The 11903-nt window shown below is 45.1% G+C and overlaps 1 protein-coding gene across 1 annotated transcript in view; it reads right to left on the reverse strand.

Annotated features, from left to right (window-relative positions):
- BARX2 (BARX homeobox 2) overlaps positions 1 to 10190 on the reverse strand; it is a 79753-nt gene extending 69563 nt beyond the window's left edge. Inside the window, exon 1 of the mRNA XM_055415878.2 lies at positions 9859 to 10190. Coding sequence (XP_055271853.1) covers positions 9859 to 10045 — 187 coding nt within the window. The 5' untranslated portion in view covers positions 10046 to 10190. The remainder of the gene's footprint in view (positions 1 to 9858) is intronic.
- Positions 10191 to 11903: the final 1713 nt, after the last annotated feature.

An 11903-nucleotide genomic window follows, 5' to 3' on the forward strand; every position in this document is an offset into this window, starting at 1 on the left:
AGGTGAGTGAGATCCAAAACCCAATTTCAGCAGCCACTTTGGTTGTTTCAGAGTAAGTGGTTCACACATGTCTAATTTTAAAGTTCTTCTTTCCCTACTGTAGGTCTGAATATAGGAAGCTTGTATTTAAAAGTTTCTGTTTCAGGATAGAAAGCTGTTAAGAAAACCATCAAAGGTCCCCAAGATCAAGAGGTGTATGAATATGTGGAGTCTCCTGTACTATCATTTTCAAAGTTTATACTATAAAAAATTTCAAACATGCAGAAAAGTCCACAAAATAATGTAAGGAACATTTTTGTGCCCATGACCAAGCTTTGTCCAATATTTATGCCTGGCTATACTGACATTTTGCTATACTGACATTATGCCTTTTCTTTTGCTTAATAAATAAATTACTACACAGGAAAATGAAAAATCTGTGTGCAGCCCTCCCAATTCCATGCACCTGCTTTCCTAAACAATAGAACAGTGTCAGTCTGCACATTTTCCAGCATTATATACATGGTATATAATGTATAATATATATATAATATACATTATATTCAGCATTATATACAATCTACAGCTTGTTTTTCCTCAGTCCTGTATTTCTAAATCTTATCTATCTCAATATAGTCAGGTCTGGGTCATCCATTTTCGGGTTTCGTTAGTGGCGCGGTAGGAAAGAATCCGCCCAGCAATGCAGGAGGCAAGAGACCGGAGACGAGGTTGTGATTCCCAGGTCGGGAAGACACCCTGGAGAAGGGAATGGCTACCCACTCCAGCATTCTTGCCTGGAAAATTCCATGGACAGAGGAGCCTGGTAGGCCACAGTCCATGGGGTCGCAAAGAGTTGGACATGACTGAGCGTGCATGCACACACGCACACGCACATTCATTTTCATTATTGCGTGAATTTAACTGCATGAATATAATACATATGATTTTTTTCCCTGAAGGCAGTTAGACTATTTGAGATTTTTCACTAGCATAAGCAACAGAGACATGAACATTCCTCTCCCGGTGTCCCGTTGCCCACATGCAGTGATTTCTCAGGGCGTAAACAGAGGTGGAAGCGCCGGATCGAGGGCTTCTGTGTGTATTTGCAGTTTCAGGTGCTGCCACATGGCTTCCGAAGTACCTGGACCAAACAACACTCCCACCATCAGGGGATGAGAGTGCCTATTGTTCTGCACCCTTATCACCAAGCAATAGCATCAGACTCTTTCGCGCTTGCCTGTCCGACGGATATGAAACGGTACCTCGTTTTCATTTGTGTTTTCTTGATTACCAGGAAAGTCTTCTCCATGTTCACTGGACATAGATCATTTCTATGAATTGCCAATTTTTCTACTTGCATTTTTCCTTTTTTCTAAGCTGTCTTTTCAAATTTATTTTGGGCTGAGCTGGGTCTTTGTTACTTTTCGTGGGCTTTTCTCTAGTCGCAGTGAGCAGGGGCTACTCTCTAGTTGGGCAAGGGCTTCTCATTGCAGTGGCTTCTCTTGTTTCACAGCATGGGCTCTAGAGTTTGGGCTTCAGTAGTCGTGGCACATGGGCTTAGCTGTTCCTTGGCATGTGGGATCTTCCCAGACCAGGGATAGAACCCAGTCCCCAGCATTGGTAGGCAGATTCTTATCCACTGTGCCACCAGGGAAGTCCTGCTGCTGCTGCTGAGTCGCTTCAGTCGTGTCCGACTCTGTGCGACCCCATAGACGGCAGCCACCAGGCTCTGCCGTCCCTAGGATTCTCCAGGCAAGAACACTGGAGTGAGTTGTTGCCATTTCCTTCTCCAATGCATGAAAGCAAAAAGTAAAAGTCGCTCAGTCGTGTCCGACTCTTAGCGACCCCATGGACTGCAGCCTACCTGGCTCCTCCATCCATGGGATTTTCCAGGCAAGAGTACTGGAGTGGGGTGCCATTGCCTTCTCCAAGGGAAGGCCTACTTGCATTTTTTTTCTTAATTGGTCTGGAAGAGATGTTTATATATTCTGTGACTTTGGGAAAGTTACTTAATTTCTCAGCTTCCCATTAGAAAAGTAGAGATAACATCTCTTAGGAACAATTGGAAGCAGACCAAAGATCACTGAGTCCAGTGCCTGTTACACATAGAGCCTCAAAACAAGTCACTATTTCCACTATTGTGATGAAAACGAAGAACGAGGTTTAGAGTATGCATCTGTAGCCTTCCTCCCCAGTTCACAGCTCCTTTGGGATAAATGCTGCAGGACTCAGGAAGAGGACTCTGAGCATCTCTTACTCTGACTTCCAATAGATAAAAGAACATAACAGGATTCTGTTGTTTACAAGTTTCTATGAGGAACATGTGCAGTACTGATTCTCCCAGACAGCTTAAACGAAACATCAAAGTGACACATCCTCCAATCTACAAGCGACTGTGATCTTGTGTGCAAAAGGACCATGATCCTGAACTTCAAGTACCCACATGAAAAGGGAGGGGGGCAGGAGGTGGTAGAAGCTGGCAGGTAAGTCAGTGCTAAAGACCTGTTGGTGTTCCTGGGATGGAAGAACAGCCTTGACTTCATGAGATGCCACCGAGCCCAAGACCTCTGCATGTCCCTCACATAAGAACAGCAAAAAGACAATCATCCTATCATGTATCAAACACAGAAGTGATTTTTTTAATAGTGACCAAAAGTACACTGACATCACCTCGGTGGCAAGCACTCTGTGAAAATAGTTATCTATCACTACTATCCAGAAGCACATGTTTCTAAGGGCATGGTGGTGAGCTAGAGAGATGTAATAAAAAGGAATCACGTAAGCCTCTCTGCTCAGACTCTTAACATATTTAATTTTGTGCCAAGAGCCTCCCAGGTTGGCTTCTACTCAGCGGCATCTTGGCTTCTCCTTGGAGAAGGGCCACGTTCATCCTCATGAACCCTGCCATGGGAGTCAGGGACCATTTACAGCTGACCTCCAGGCTGATCAAGAAGTCCTGACATCAGCTTCAAGCGGTGACTGGCACCTCATCTCTCCCTCCAGATTCAGTTTCCACCAGCACTCAAGAAACCAGAGACTTTCCTCAGTGACCCTCGTCCTGCCTTCTGCAGAGCAATCATGTGTAAGCGCCAACTCCAGCCCAAATATAATTAGACCCTCTTCTGATATCTATCTGGCTGCACTGCTTTCTTCCTTAAATGTGCGCCAAGTTTCCGCTTCCAAGAAGTTAAATCGCCATATAAAAATGCCCTGGTGATGATAAGTAATTAGACACTGTAATGGAAAATTAACAGTGTTTTTATTTAGAGCATTCATTTTAACAAGACATTTCTTTTTTTAACTGTTATTAAACTGCAATAAAAATAAATTAAATTCTGAGGGTTTGCAAGGCATTTCTGGTGAAAAACAAACAGCTCTCCTCCTGGACCAAGAGTATTTCTGATTTTATTAACATCACTAAGTTGGTGCATGGTCCTGGTCTGAACCCCATTCTTGATCAATCCTAAGGCCAGTTCTAATCCTGTCATCTGTGTTACGGAAGGAGAAACAACCACTCCAACATCACAGCAGCTGAAACGGAGGCAGGCGTGCCGGGTGGAACCGAGGACCTTTGCCTCACATGGGAAGTCTATACCCGAAGGTTCTCTATTTTTCTTTCTCTCTTTCCTCCTGTTTGTCACACTGTTCCCAAAAGACCTGCAGCCCAGTGATTTGCAACAGGCCAGAGAGCACCTGTTGGTTTTGGCAAGTTCTGGGTTAGAAGGGGGGGAATCTAGCAGAGTCCGGGATCCATAAGAAAAACTCCATCATCTCAAGATCAGAATGAACACTGACATTCCCCAAAAGAACGCAGAATGAGGCCTCTATCCATCTAACCAAAGCCCCACAGCCTCTAATCATATTCCAGCTAAGAGGTCAGCAACAGTGTCACCAGGGGACCCAAAGCGTCTTCACTCTGGATGGATGAGTGGCAAGTGCGGCCTCTAGGCTCCAACACCAAAGTCCCCAGGCTCCTACAAATGAGGGCGCTTCTGGTCTGTGCCCTGACTAACTTCCACCCCTGATCCTCTTCCTTCTGACCTCGAAACAAAGTGCAAACAGCACCTAAAAATGCTCTGGGTTCACACGGGCTCAGTCCTGCACCGTGAGGCCTAAATGCCAGGCAGAGAACTGGCACCAGGCTCTTCCCTGAGGGGCCCCCAGGGAGGTGTCTAAGTAAAATCAGCATTGGTCACTTCCTCTCCACATAGGGACAGAAGAATCTTAGAAGCCACCTTTGTGTCACCCCTACAGTCATCCTGAAGGCCACTGGGCTTCAAGAGTTTCAAAGAAACCTACTCTTTCTATTTTTCCCTATTCCGTCTCTTTTCTCATTTTCATCTCTCTTTACAATTTCAACAACATTTTACCATCCTTACTGCTTTTCACATAGATTTCTTGGGTGTAAAAATGTTAACAATCTTTTCATTTAGATTTCCGAGGTATGGTAAAACTAGCAACTGTATACAGGCGACGCTGGGATCACAAATTCTATTTTCAACCCAGAGGTACAACTGACCCTGTAAGGAACTGGTTTCATAAAAGATTTATTATCTATACAGTGTCAGCTGAGTTGCATTTAAGGAGGTTAATGTGACAATTTTGGTGCTGATAATACCCTTCAGGTGGCGTTCAAAGAGAAAATTCCAGATGGTAAGCAAAAGGATTTAATTGTCATGCGTGCGTGCTCAGTCACTTCAGTCATGAAGTGCAGTCATCTCCGACTCTCTGCAACCCTGCCAGGCTCCCCTGTCCATGAGATTCTCCAGGCAAGAATACCAGAGTGGGTTACTATGCCCTTAATGGCCACAATTCTAAAGTGGCTGAACAGACTTCAGAGGACCACAAAGAAAGGTAGGTAGTGGCTCTACAGGTGCTTCAGAGGAAGGTTTAAAATATCCCCACTGTTAGTCAAGACTTAAAATAAACTTAAAACTAATGGGACTGCCTGTCACCAACCAAGTGTAAATATTTGTTGAATTAAATTACTGAGTTAAATGATACTAAAGATTATAGACTTTTGTAAAGGCGTTTTTAACTTGCTAAATTTGGAATCACTTTCCCATTTCCTATTAGAAAAAGCAGAACCAGAAGAAACTGCTAATAAACTCCTTAAAACTGACTCCTAAGGAATCCCCTTAGCCTCTCTATTTAGCAGAGGCATTATAAAATTTAAGGAAGAAAGAGACGATAGCTGAGGATCCCAAAAGAGCTCGGCATTAAAAAAAAAAGCTCCACTCCAAATATATTCTAATCCTGAGTCCTCTCTCCCATGCATTCCTCAGTTTATTTACCCTGAGAATGGGAACAGGAAAGACAGAGATGAGTAATTGCTAATAAAAACCCATTTGCCTCTGGCAGAAATACAAATGCCTGTTGATAAAGACCATTTTCCAAACCCACAGTTTACATTTCTCCATCAACATTTCAGGGCCCAGGACCCAGGCTCCCAAAATCCATGGGTTTCGAGCTCTAATTTTAAAAAACTGAGCTACAATTTGGGGACTCACTGGAGCCAACTCATGAAGCAGCAGTCAGCTCCCTAACTCCCAAAGAAGTCATCACACATGTCCACACCTCATTTCATTCTTAACCAGGATAACACTCAATCTTTATGATAAAAAAATGAACCCAAGGACACCACCCAAAAGAACTTGTTTCTCTTAGACCCACCAAAGAATAAAATGTTCTCAAAGCCACCTCCTAAGATAAACACCCCTCCTCACATGCCCCTTTTAATTGAGTGGTTGACTGTCTCTTGGGTGTGACTCTGCGGATTTGTCCCGGGTGTGTAACTGAGTTGGAAAACTCTTCCTGAGTTCTAAGTACCCTAATATGAAAGGCAGCAGTGTACAGTGCAGGCTGAAAGTACATCTAAGCTGTCATATGTCACTTTTGTGACCACAGCACTTTTTTTTAACTTTTAATTTTGTACTAGGTATAGTCAGTTAACAGACAATGTTGTGATAGCTTCAGGTGAAGTGAAAGGTCTCAGCCATACATTACATGAAACTCTTCTCCATATTATGTGGCAGCCTGGATGGGAGGGGAGTTTGGGGACTTTGCAAAAAATAAAAGTATGTATACTTGGGAAGCTTGGTCTGTGATTGATATGTTTCCTTCCAGCTCTAAAACTCACCAGTCAGCTCTGTAAGACTAGCCACTGGAGGTCCCGGAGACAGTCAACAGAACCCAGAGAAGAGAAAAGGAATTAAACTATAGGTTTCAGTAAGATCACTAAAAGTCATGTAGCGGTCACGGGTTATAAAATGTTTAAATGTCATAGTCAACTCCCCCTAAATGTGCGTGTCCAAGACCTAGGATAATTCTAGGTTATAAATATCAATAATTATAATGCTACATGTAATTATGCACAGTACATTGGTTTCTCAGTATCCTCATATGAAAACTCTTAGGGTAAATTGTAACAACTCGGTTTTGTGATTCAAGTTACTCATTTTTTCCAAACACTCCTCAAATTTAAAAATCCTGCCCATTTCTAAAGATCAAACTGAAAGACAGATTCTTCCAAAGGAACCGTGACGATACCTCTGCAATGTTCTGTCCTGAGAAGCCAGTTCAAGTGACTATCCCACCAAGAAACAGTCATCACAGCCAGAAAAATAAAACAATGCATCAGAGAGTTAAATATGATATCATACACTGCAAGTCATATTTCGCTTCAATCACTGTCAACATTCATTTATGAGAGATCATCACTGGCTTCTAAATGGCAATATCATTCCCCTCTGAATAAAGATTACTGTTATCAGATTTTAAAATATGAACAACATGTTATAAACTCAATTCTAAACATGTTCCACATTCATCAATGGTTGGAATAACAATTTTCTTTTTCCAAATGGAGACTCTAAGTTATTTCATTTTAAATTTAATGACAAATGTTCCTTTAGTTTGGCCTTAAGAAAAGAATTGCTTCACTCAGTATCTATTATATGATGTAAGAGATTTATTAGGAAACTTAAATCCATTTAGAGATTGCTTCCTAAAACTAAAATTACTATATTTTAATAAGAAAAGACCTATTCAAACAAATAGTTTTTTTGAAGATGAGTATTCCATCAAGGTTAGAGTATCTAATAATAAATTACTGTGAAGTGATTATCTGCCTGATGAAAAATGTTTCCATTTCTCAGTTTACTTGAATACATGCTCTTCTGCCTGAGGAGATCGGTATCATAAACTGACATTTAGATTGCTAAATCTAAACAACACAGATTGCTTAATTATGTAGAGGCTTTTAAAACACTGCAGCTTTTTCTCTACAATTTTATGTACTTACTGTGGAGGGTGGTCACTTAATATCTTAGTTTTCATTATTTTATCTGACAAACTTCACTTGTCTTAGTTATTTAAATCTTAAAATAGCAAAACCAAAGGATGAGACAGTTCAGTAACTTTAATTCCAATTTATGCCTTTCACTTGATTTGAATAATTTATTCATTGGTTCCACCAAAAGTGCTAAGGTATTTATTTCTATCCTATATATACATATATGTGTATATATAGTTTCATTATGGATGCCAGCAACTTATTGCTGTTTTTTTCAATTAATAAAAATTAAAAAAATTGAGTCCATCCAATCTAAGATTTGTGAACCTGAATATTACAGTTAAAAGCAAAACTTTCAAAGCGTGGTATTTGCAAAGCCTTTGAGAAGTCGTTAATGGTATTCCCATGATCTAATACATGTAAGGCTTTAACTGTAATCGTAAACCCACTGAAAGCTTATGATCTGAAAGGATGGACTATTGTAGCCAGTTTTCTTGGGTTTAATTCCTCTGGCCAATCCCAGTTTCTATATTTTAAATCTCAACTAGAGCAAAATCATAACACACTTTTCAAAAGAATAACCTAAAGAAATCAAGCGCGGGAATGATAGGGAAAGAATGTCAGTGCCAACAACCATGCTTCCCAACAAACCATCAAAGAACTTCAAGAGCACAAGACTGAGCAAAACTTTTAGTTTGTGAAATATGTGCAATTCACTCTTAACACTCACAAAAGTACATATGAATCATTGTATTTTCCTCTGATTTATGTCCCACACAAGGTTCAATAAAACACAGAACTTACTCAGCCTCGACTGATGACTGGATCATTGTTTTTGGAGGCTATTTATTACTCTTTTTCTGGCATGATTTCTTCTATGATCCAACTCTGTGACTGCTAAAAGCCAGGAAAAGCTGCCTTCAAGTCAACGCATGGTACAAAGTCACTAAAAACTTTGCAGGCATCAGCCTATGCCAAGGTGCTTAGGAGAAGCTGTTCTGCTTTGTCCTAGGGACCCCCAGGTATGCAATGTCTTCGCAGGGTTCACAGAGATTTATGATTAAAACAGATACTCTCTTTTTCCTTTAAGGGATTTGAGTTTTTTCAGGAAATGATTCTTCATACTCAAAATAAGGTTCAGCCTACCTCCTCTCTTCAAGATCTATGTGGACGATTCATCCCAGGGTTAACACACAGCAGACACACAAAAGTAAAAACATCAATATCAACCATATCTGTCTTGTTTCTAAAATTTCTTCATTTCTTGTTTCGTAAATTTCTTGGCTTTTGAAATTCAGTATTTCAACTCTTGCTCTGGGCTATCAGACCTAGCTTCACCTTAAGACAAATTGTATTTTACAAAGGAGTAACTGAATAGAATATTCATTGATTACCAAACACATGTAGGAACAACTTGGTTGTGAAAGAACTTTGCTGTATCTATTCACACACTTATTTAGTGATTTCACTAAAGAGCCTGTCAATGGAGCCAACAGAAAATGTAGTATTCCAAGCATTGTGTACCAGCAGTTGGCCTGAACATTGCAAAATTGTCTTTGAAAACCACTGCTAACACTTCCCTTTACTTTTTCAATGTTAGTACAATTAAATTCATTTATTTCATATCACCCATTCAACAAACATAACCTCAAAGGGTCTTTCAGTTTGGAAATACTAAACTTTTTACCTTCAACAGGTTTTTTTTATTTAAAAAAAATTTTTTTTTTTTTTTGCTATACCCACGTTTGGATAGTCTAAATTCAAATTATAATGATTTTATAATACCAGGGCACTATGAAACTTGGAGCTTCTCTTAATGTAAAGTGTTTTTTTTTTAAAAAAAATACCTTTGGATTTATTTTCTACATAAACCAACGACTTTTAAAATATATTTATTAAGTGCTCTTTATCTTTCCCAAGGGTCTTAGCTCTTATGGAAAAAGGAAACCAGACCTGAGGACCGTTTTTATTGTGAGCATTGTTTCAATCGCTTAGAACTCAGGGGGTTGACCTCAGATTGCCGCACAACGCCACACTTCCCAGTACTACTTCCCCAGAAGGCGATCCTTTAAAGCAAACTTCAGTGGATTCACGATTTTTCTGGGAACCTCAGGATACTACTGATTTACATGTAAAATTCTCACTGGAAACAGGAGGGGGTTGGACGAGTTAACTCAGGTGAGAACAACACCACTTCCTGAAACAATGATTTAGGCGCTGAACCAGGTCAAGGGGTTGCCTTTTGTGCCCAAAAACAAGCCTTTTCTGCCGGAAAACCACAGCGGAGCTGGGAAGAGGGAAGGTTCTCCTGCCGGCGGATCCCAGGGCGCTGCGGAGCCACCGTTTCTCGGGGACGCGCTGCCGTGACTGCGTTTCCAACCTGGCCATCGTCACCTTGTGAGGCCTTTCGGCAAGTTGCAGAGGCCTCTGCCATGCTAGCTGCGGAGAAGCCTAGTTCCCTTGCAGGGGCCCAGAATTCCCGGGTTCCTTCCTCTCGCCCTCGGGTCGGAGAACAGAGGTGGTCAAGCGCCCGACCCCGGGGCCAAAGCTGCCGCACCCCACTGCGCCCCCGCGGGCCGTCTTACCGGTACAAGAATGCAGGGGCTTGGGTCGCACAACCAGCGACGGGCACACGGAGTAGAGGGAAAGTTTCTCAAAGTAATCGCAGGTCTCCTTGGAGAGGATCTCGTCGATCATGAAAGTCTTGTAGCGCCGCCTGGCTGCTTTGAGTTGGCCGGGCGAGCTCAGCCTCAGCTCCGCGTGGCAGTGCATGGTGAGCCCGGGCGAGCGCCCGCCAGCCGGGGCAGTGGGGCTGGCGCGCCGGCGGGGGCCTCGGCCCGGCTCCTCCGCGGCCGGGAGGCGGCGGGGCTCAGGAGGCGTGCGGAGGGGAGGCGGCACCGGGCGCGCCGGCCGCGCGTCTAGACCCACCCGCGGATCAGCATCTTCGCGGAGCCTTTTGGGGACATCGCAGCTGTCAATCAGCGCGCGCTTCCTGCGGGGCCTGGTGCGGAGCTGAGCAGAGGGCTGGCCGCCGAGGGGCGTCGGCGCCCACCCCGCCCAGCCCGCCTGTGCAACCCGGCGCGGACCTGCGCGCCCAGTGCCTGCCGCTCGCGATCGCCTCCTCCCGCCTCTCAGCGTCTAGCGCTCTTCTGCCTGCCTATTTTAAGACACTTGCTTCGGCTCTCCTCCCCGCCCCCCTCCCGGGACGAACTCCAGGTGTGTGTGTGTGTGGAGTGTGCGCGCCCGTGTGTGCGCGCGGTGCGGGGAGCGCGCGCCGCCCCCGCCTGCCGGCCAGGCCTCCGCTGCCCGCTGCCCTCGCCGAGCCCGGCGCTCCGGGCATGCTGCGCTCCCGGTCCCGCTCCCATCGCCAGCACCCAGCCGGCCGGCACGTCCTGGTTTGTTAGTAGAAAGAAGCGGAGACCTCGCCGTGGCTCCCGAGGCTGCGGACGACAGAACCGACGACCCCCAGCATCTGGTTGCCTTCTTCCCTCTCCATCTGGACTTCCGGAGGCCGTTTCCCGAGGACCACGGAATCCCCTCGCGTTCCTTAGGCTCGCAGCCCGCGCCCAGCCCGCGCGCTCCAGCACCCGGAGTGTGCACTGGGATCGCGAACGTAATGGTTCCACGGAGATCCCAAGCCATCAATGACCCTAGCGCTGTCCGTTATCCCACCAGTAAACTTTTTAAAAAAAAAAAGAGGAACCAGTAAAAAACATGTGTTCTTTTTTTATTCTTTAACTCTGTTTATAAACCCTTTTTCGCCTCCAGGAGGGCCAGCGGAGCGTGACTGCCGGTGCGGCCGGTCCTCAGGCAGCCGGCCGGGTGGTGGCTCCTGGCGCCGAATACTCGGGCACCGCTGCGTTCCTCCCCCAGGTCCCTGGCGACGCGCAGGGTTCGGGGACTCTCGAGGACACGCGTTCATGAAGAGTTTTGTCTTTTGCCTCCTGGGTGCCTAACTTCCGAGTCTGCTCCAATTAGCAGCTGAACGAACTTTTGTTTTCAGTTGAAACTGCTGGGCGAGGGGACCCCACTCAGACTAGGCACCCGGACTGACCGTTCTGCCGGCATCCTCCCCAGAAACTGGCGGTGCTGCCAGTTCCGCGCGATTTTGTCTGCAAATTGGTTTGCTTGGGGCCGTAAGTGTATTAAGAATTACAGATGCGGATGGCCTTCGCCGAGACGAGACCGAGTTTGTGGCTGGTGACATCTCGCGGTCTCGATAGCGGCGGGCTCCCCGCGGAGCTTCTTGTCCCGGAGCCCGAGTCGCCGCAAAGCAAGTGAACGCGCGCCTGGGCGAGTGGTTCGACTCCGAGGGAAGGGCCACGTCTGGAGAACTAATAACGAAGCACTTAGAAAAAAAGTAATAATAAACCGAATTATAGCCTTACATTAGACGTGGCCTGCTACGCGCCTTTCAGGAACTTCATTCCCAAAGTGTTTGCGTGCTCCCTGGCTCCCTGCCGCCTCTCCCCTCCTTTTAGTACGATTTTCGTTTATTCTCATATCTCCTTATGCTCATTCTTCTCCCCCGCGGAGAGACAGCTCGAGGGCCCGCGGGAGCTGCGGCCACGTGTCCGGGTGGCGGCGCGCGTCCCGCCGCAAGGCCTGGAGGGCACCCTGCTGGACCCCG

Source organism: Moschus berezovskii, chromosome 25, assembly GCF_049115385.1.
Source record: "Moschus berezovskii isolate FMDL1 chromosome 25, NW_MosBer_1.0, whole genome shotgun sequence".
In the NCBI taxonomy this organism is placed as follows: Eukaryota; Metazoa; Chordata; class Mammalia; order Artiodactyla; family Moschidae; genus Moschus; species Moschus berezovskii.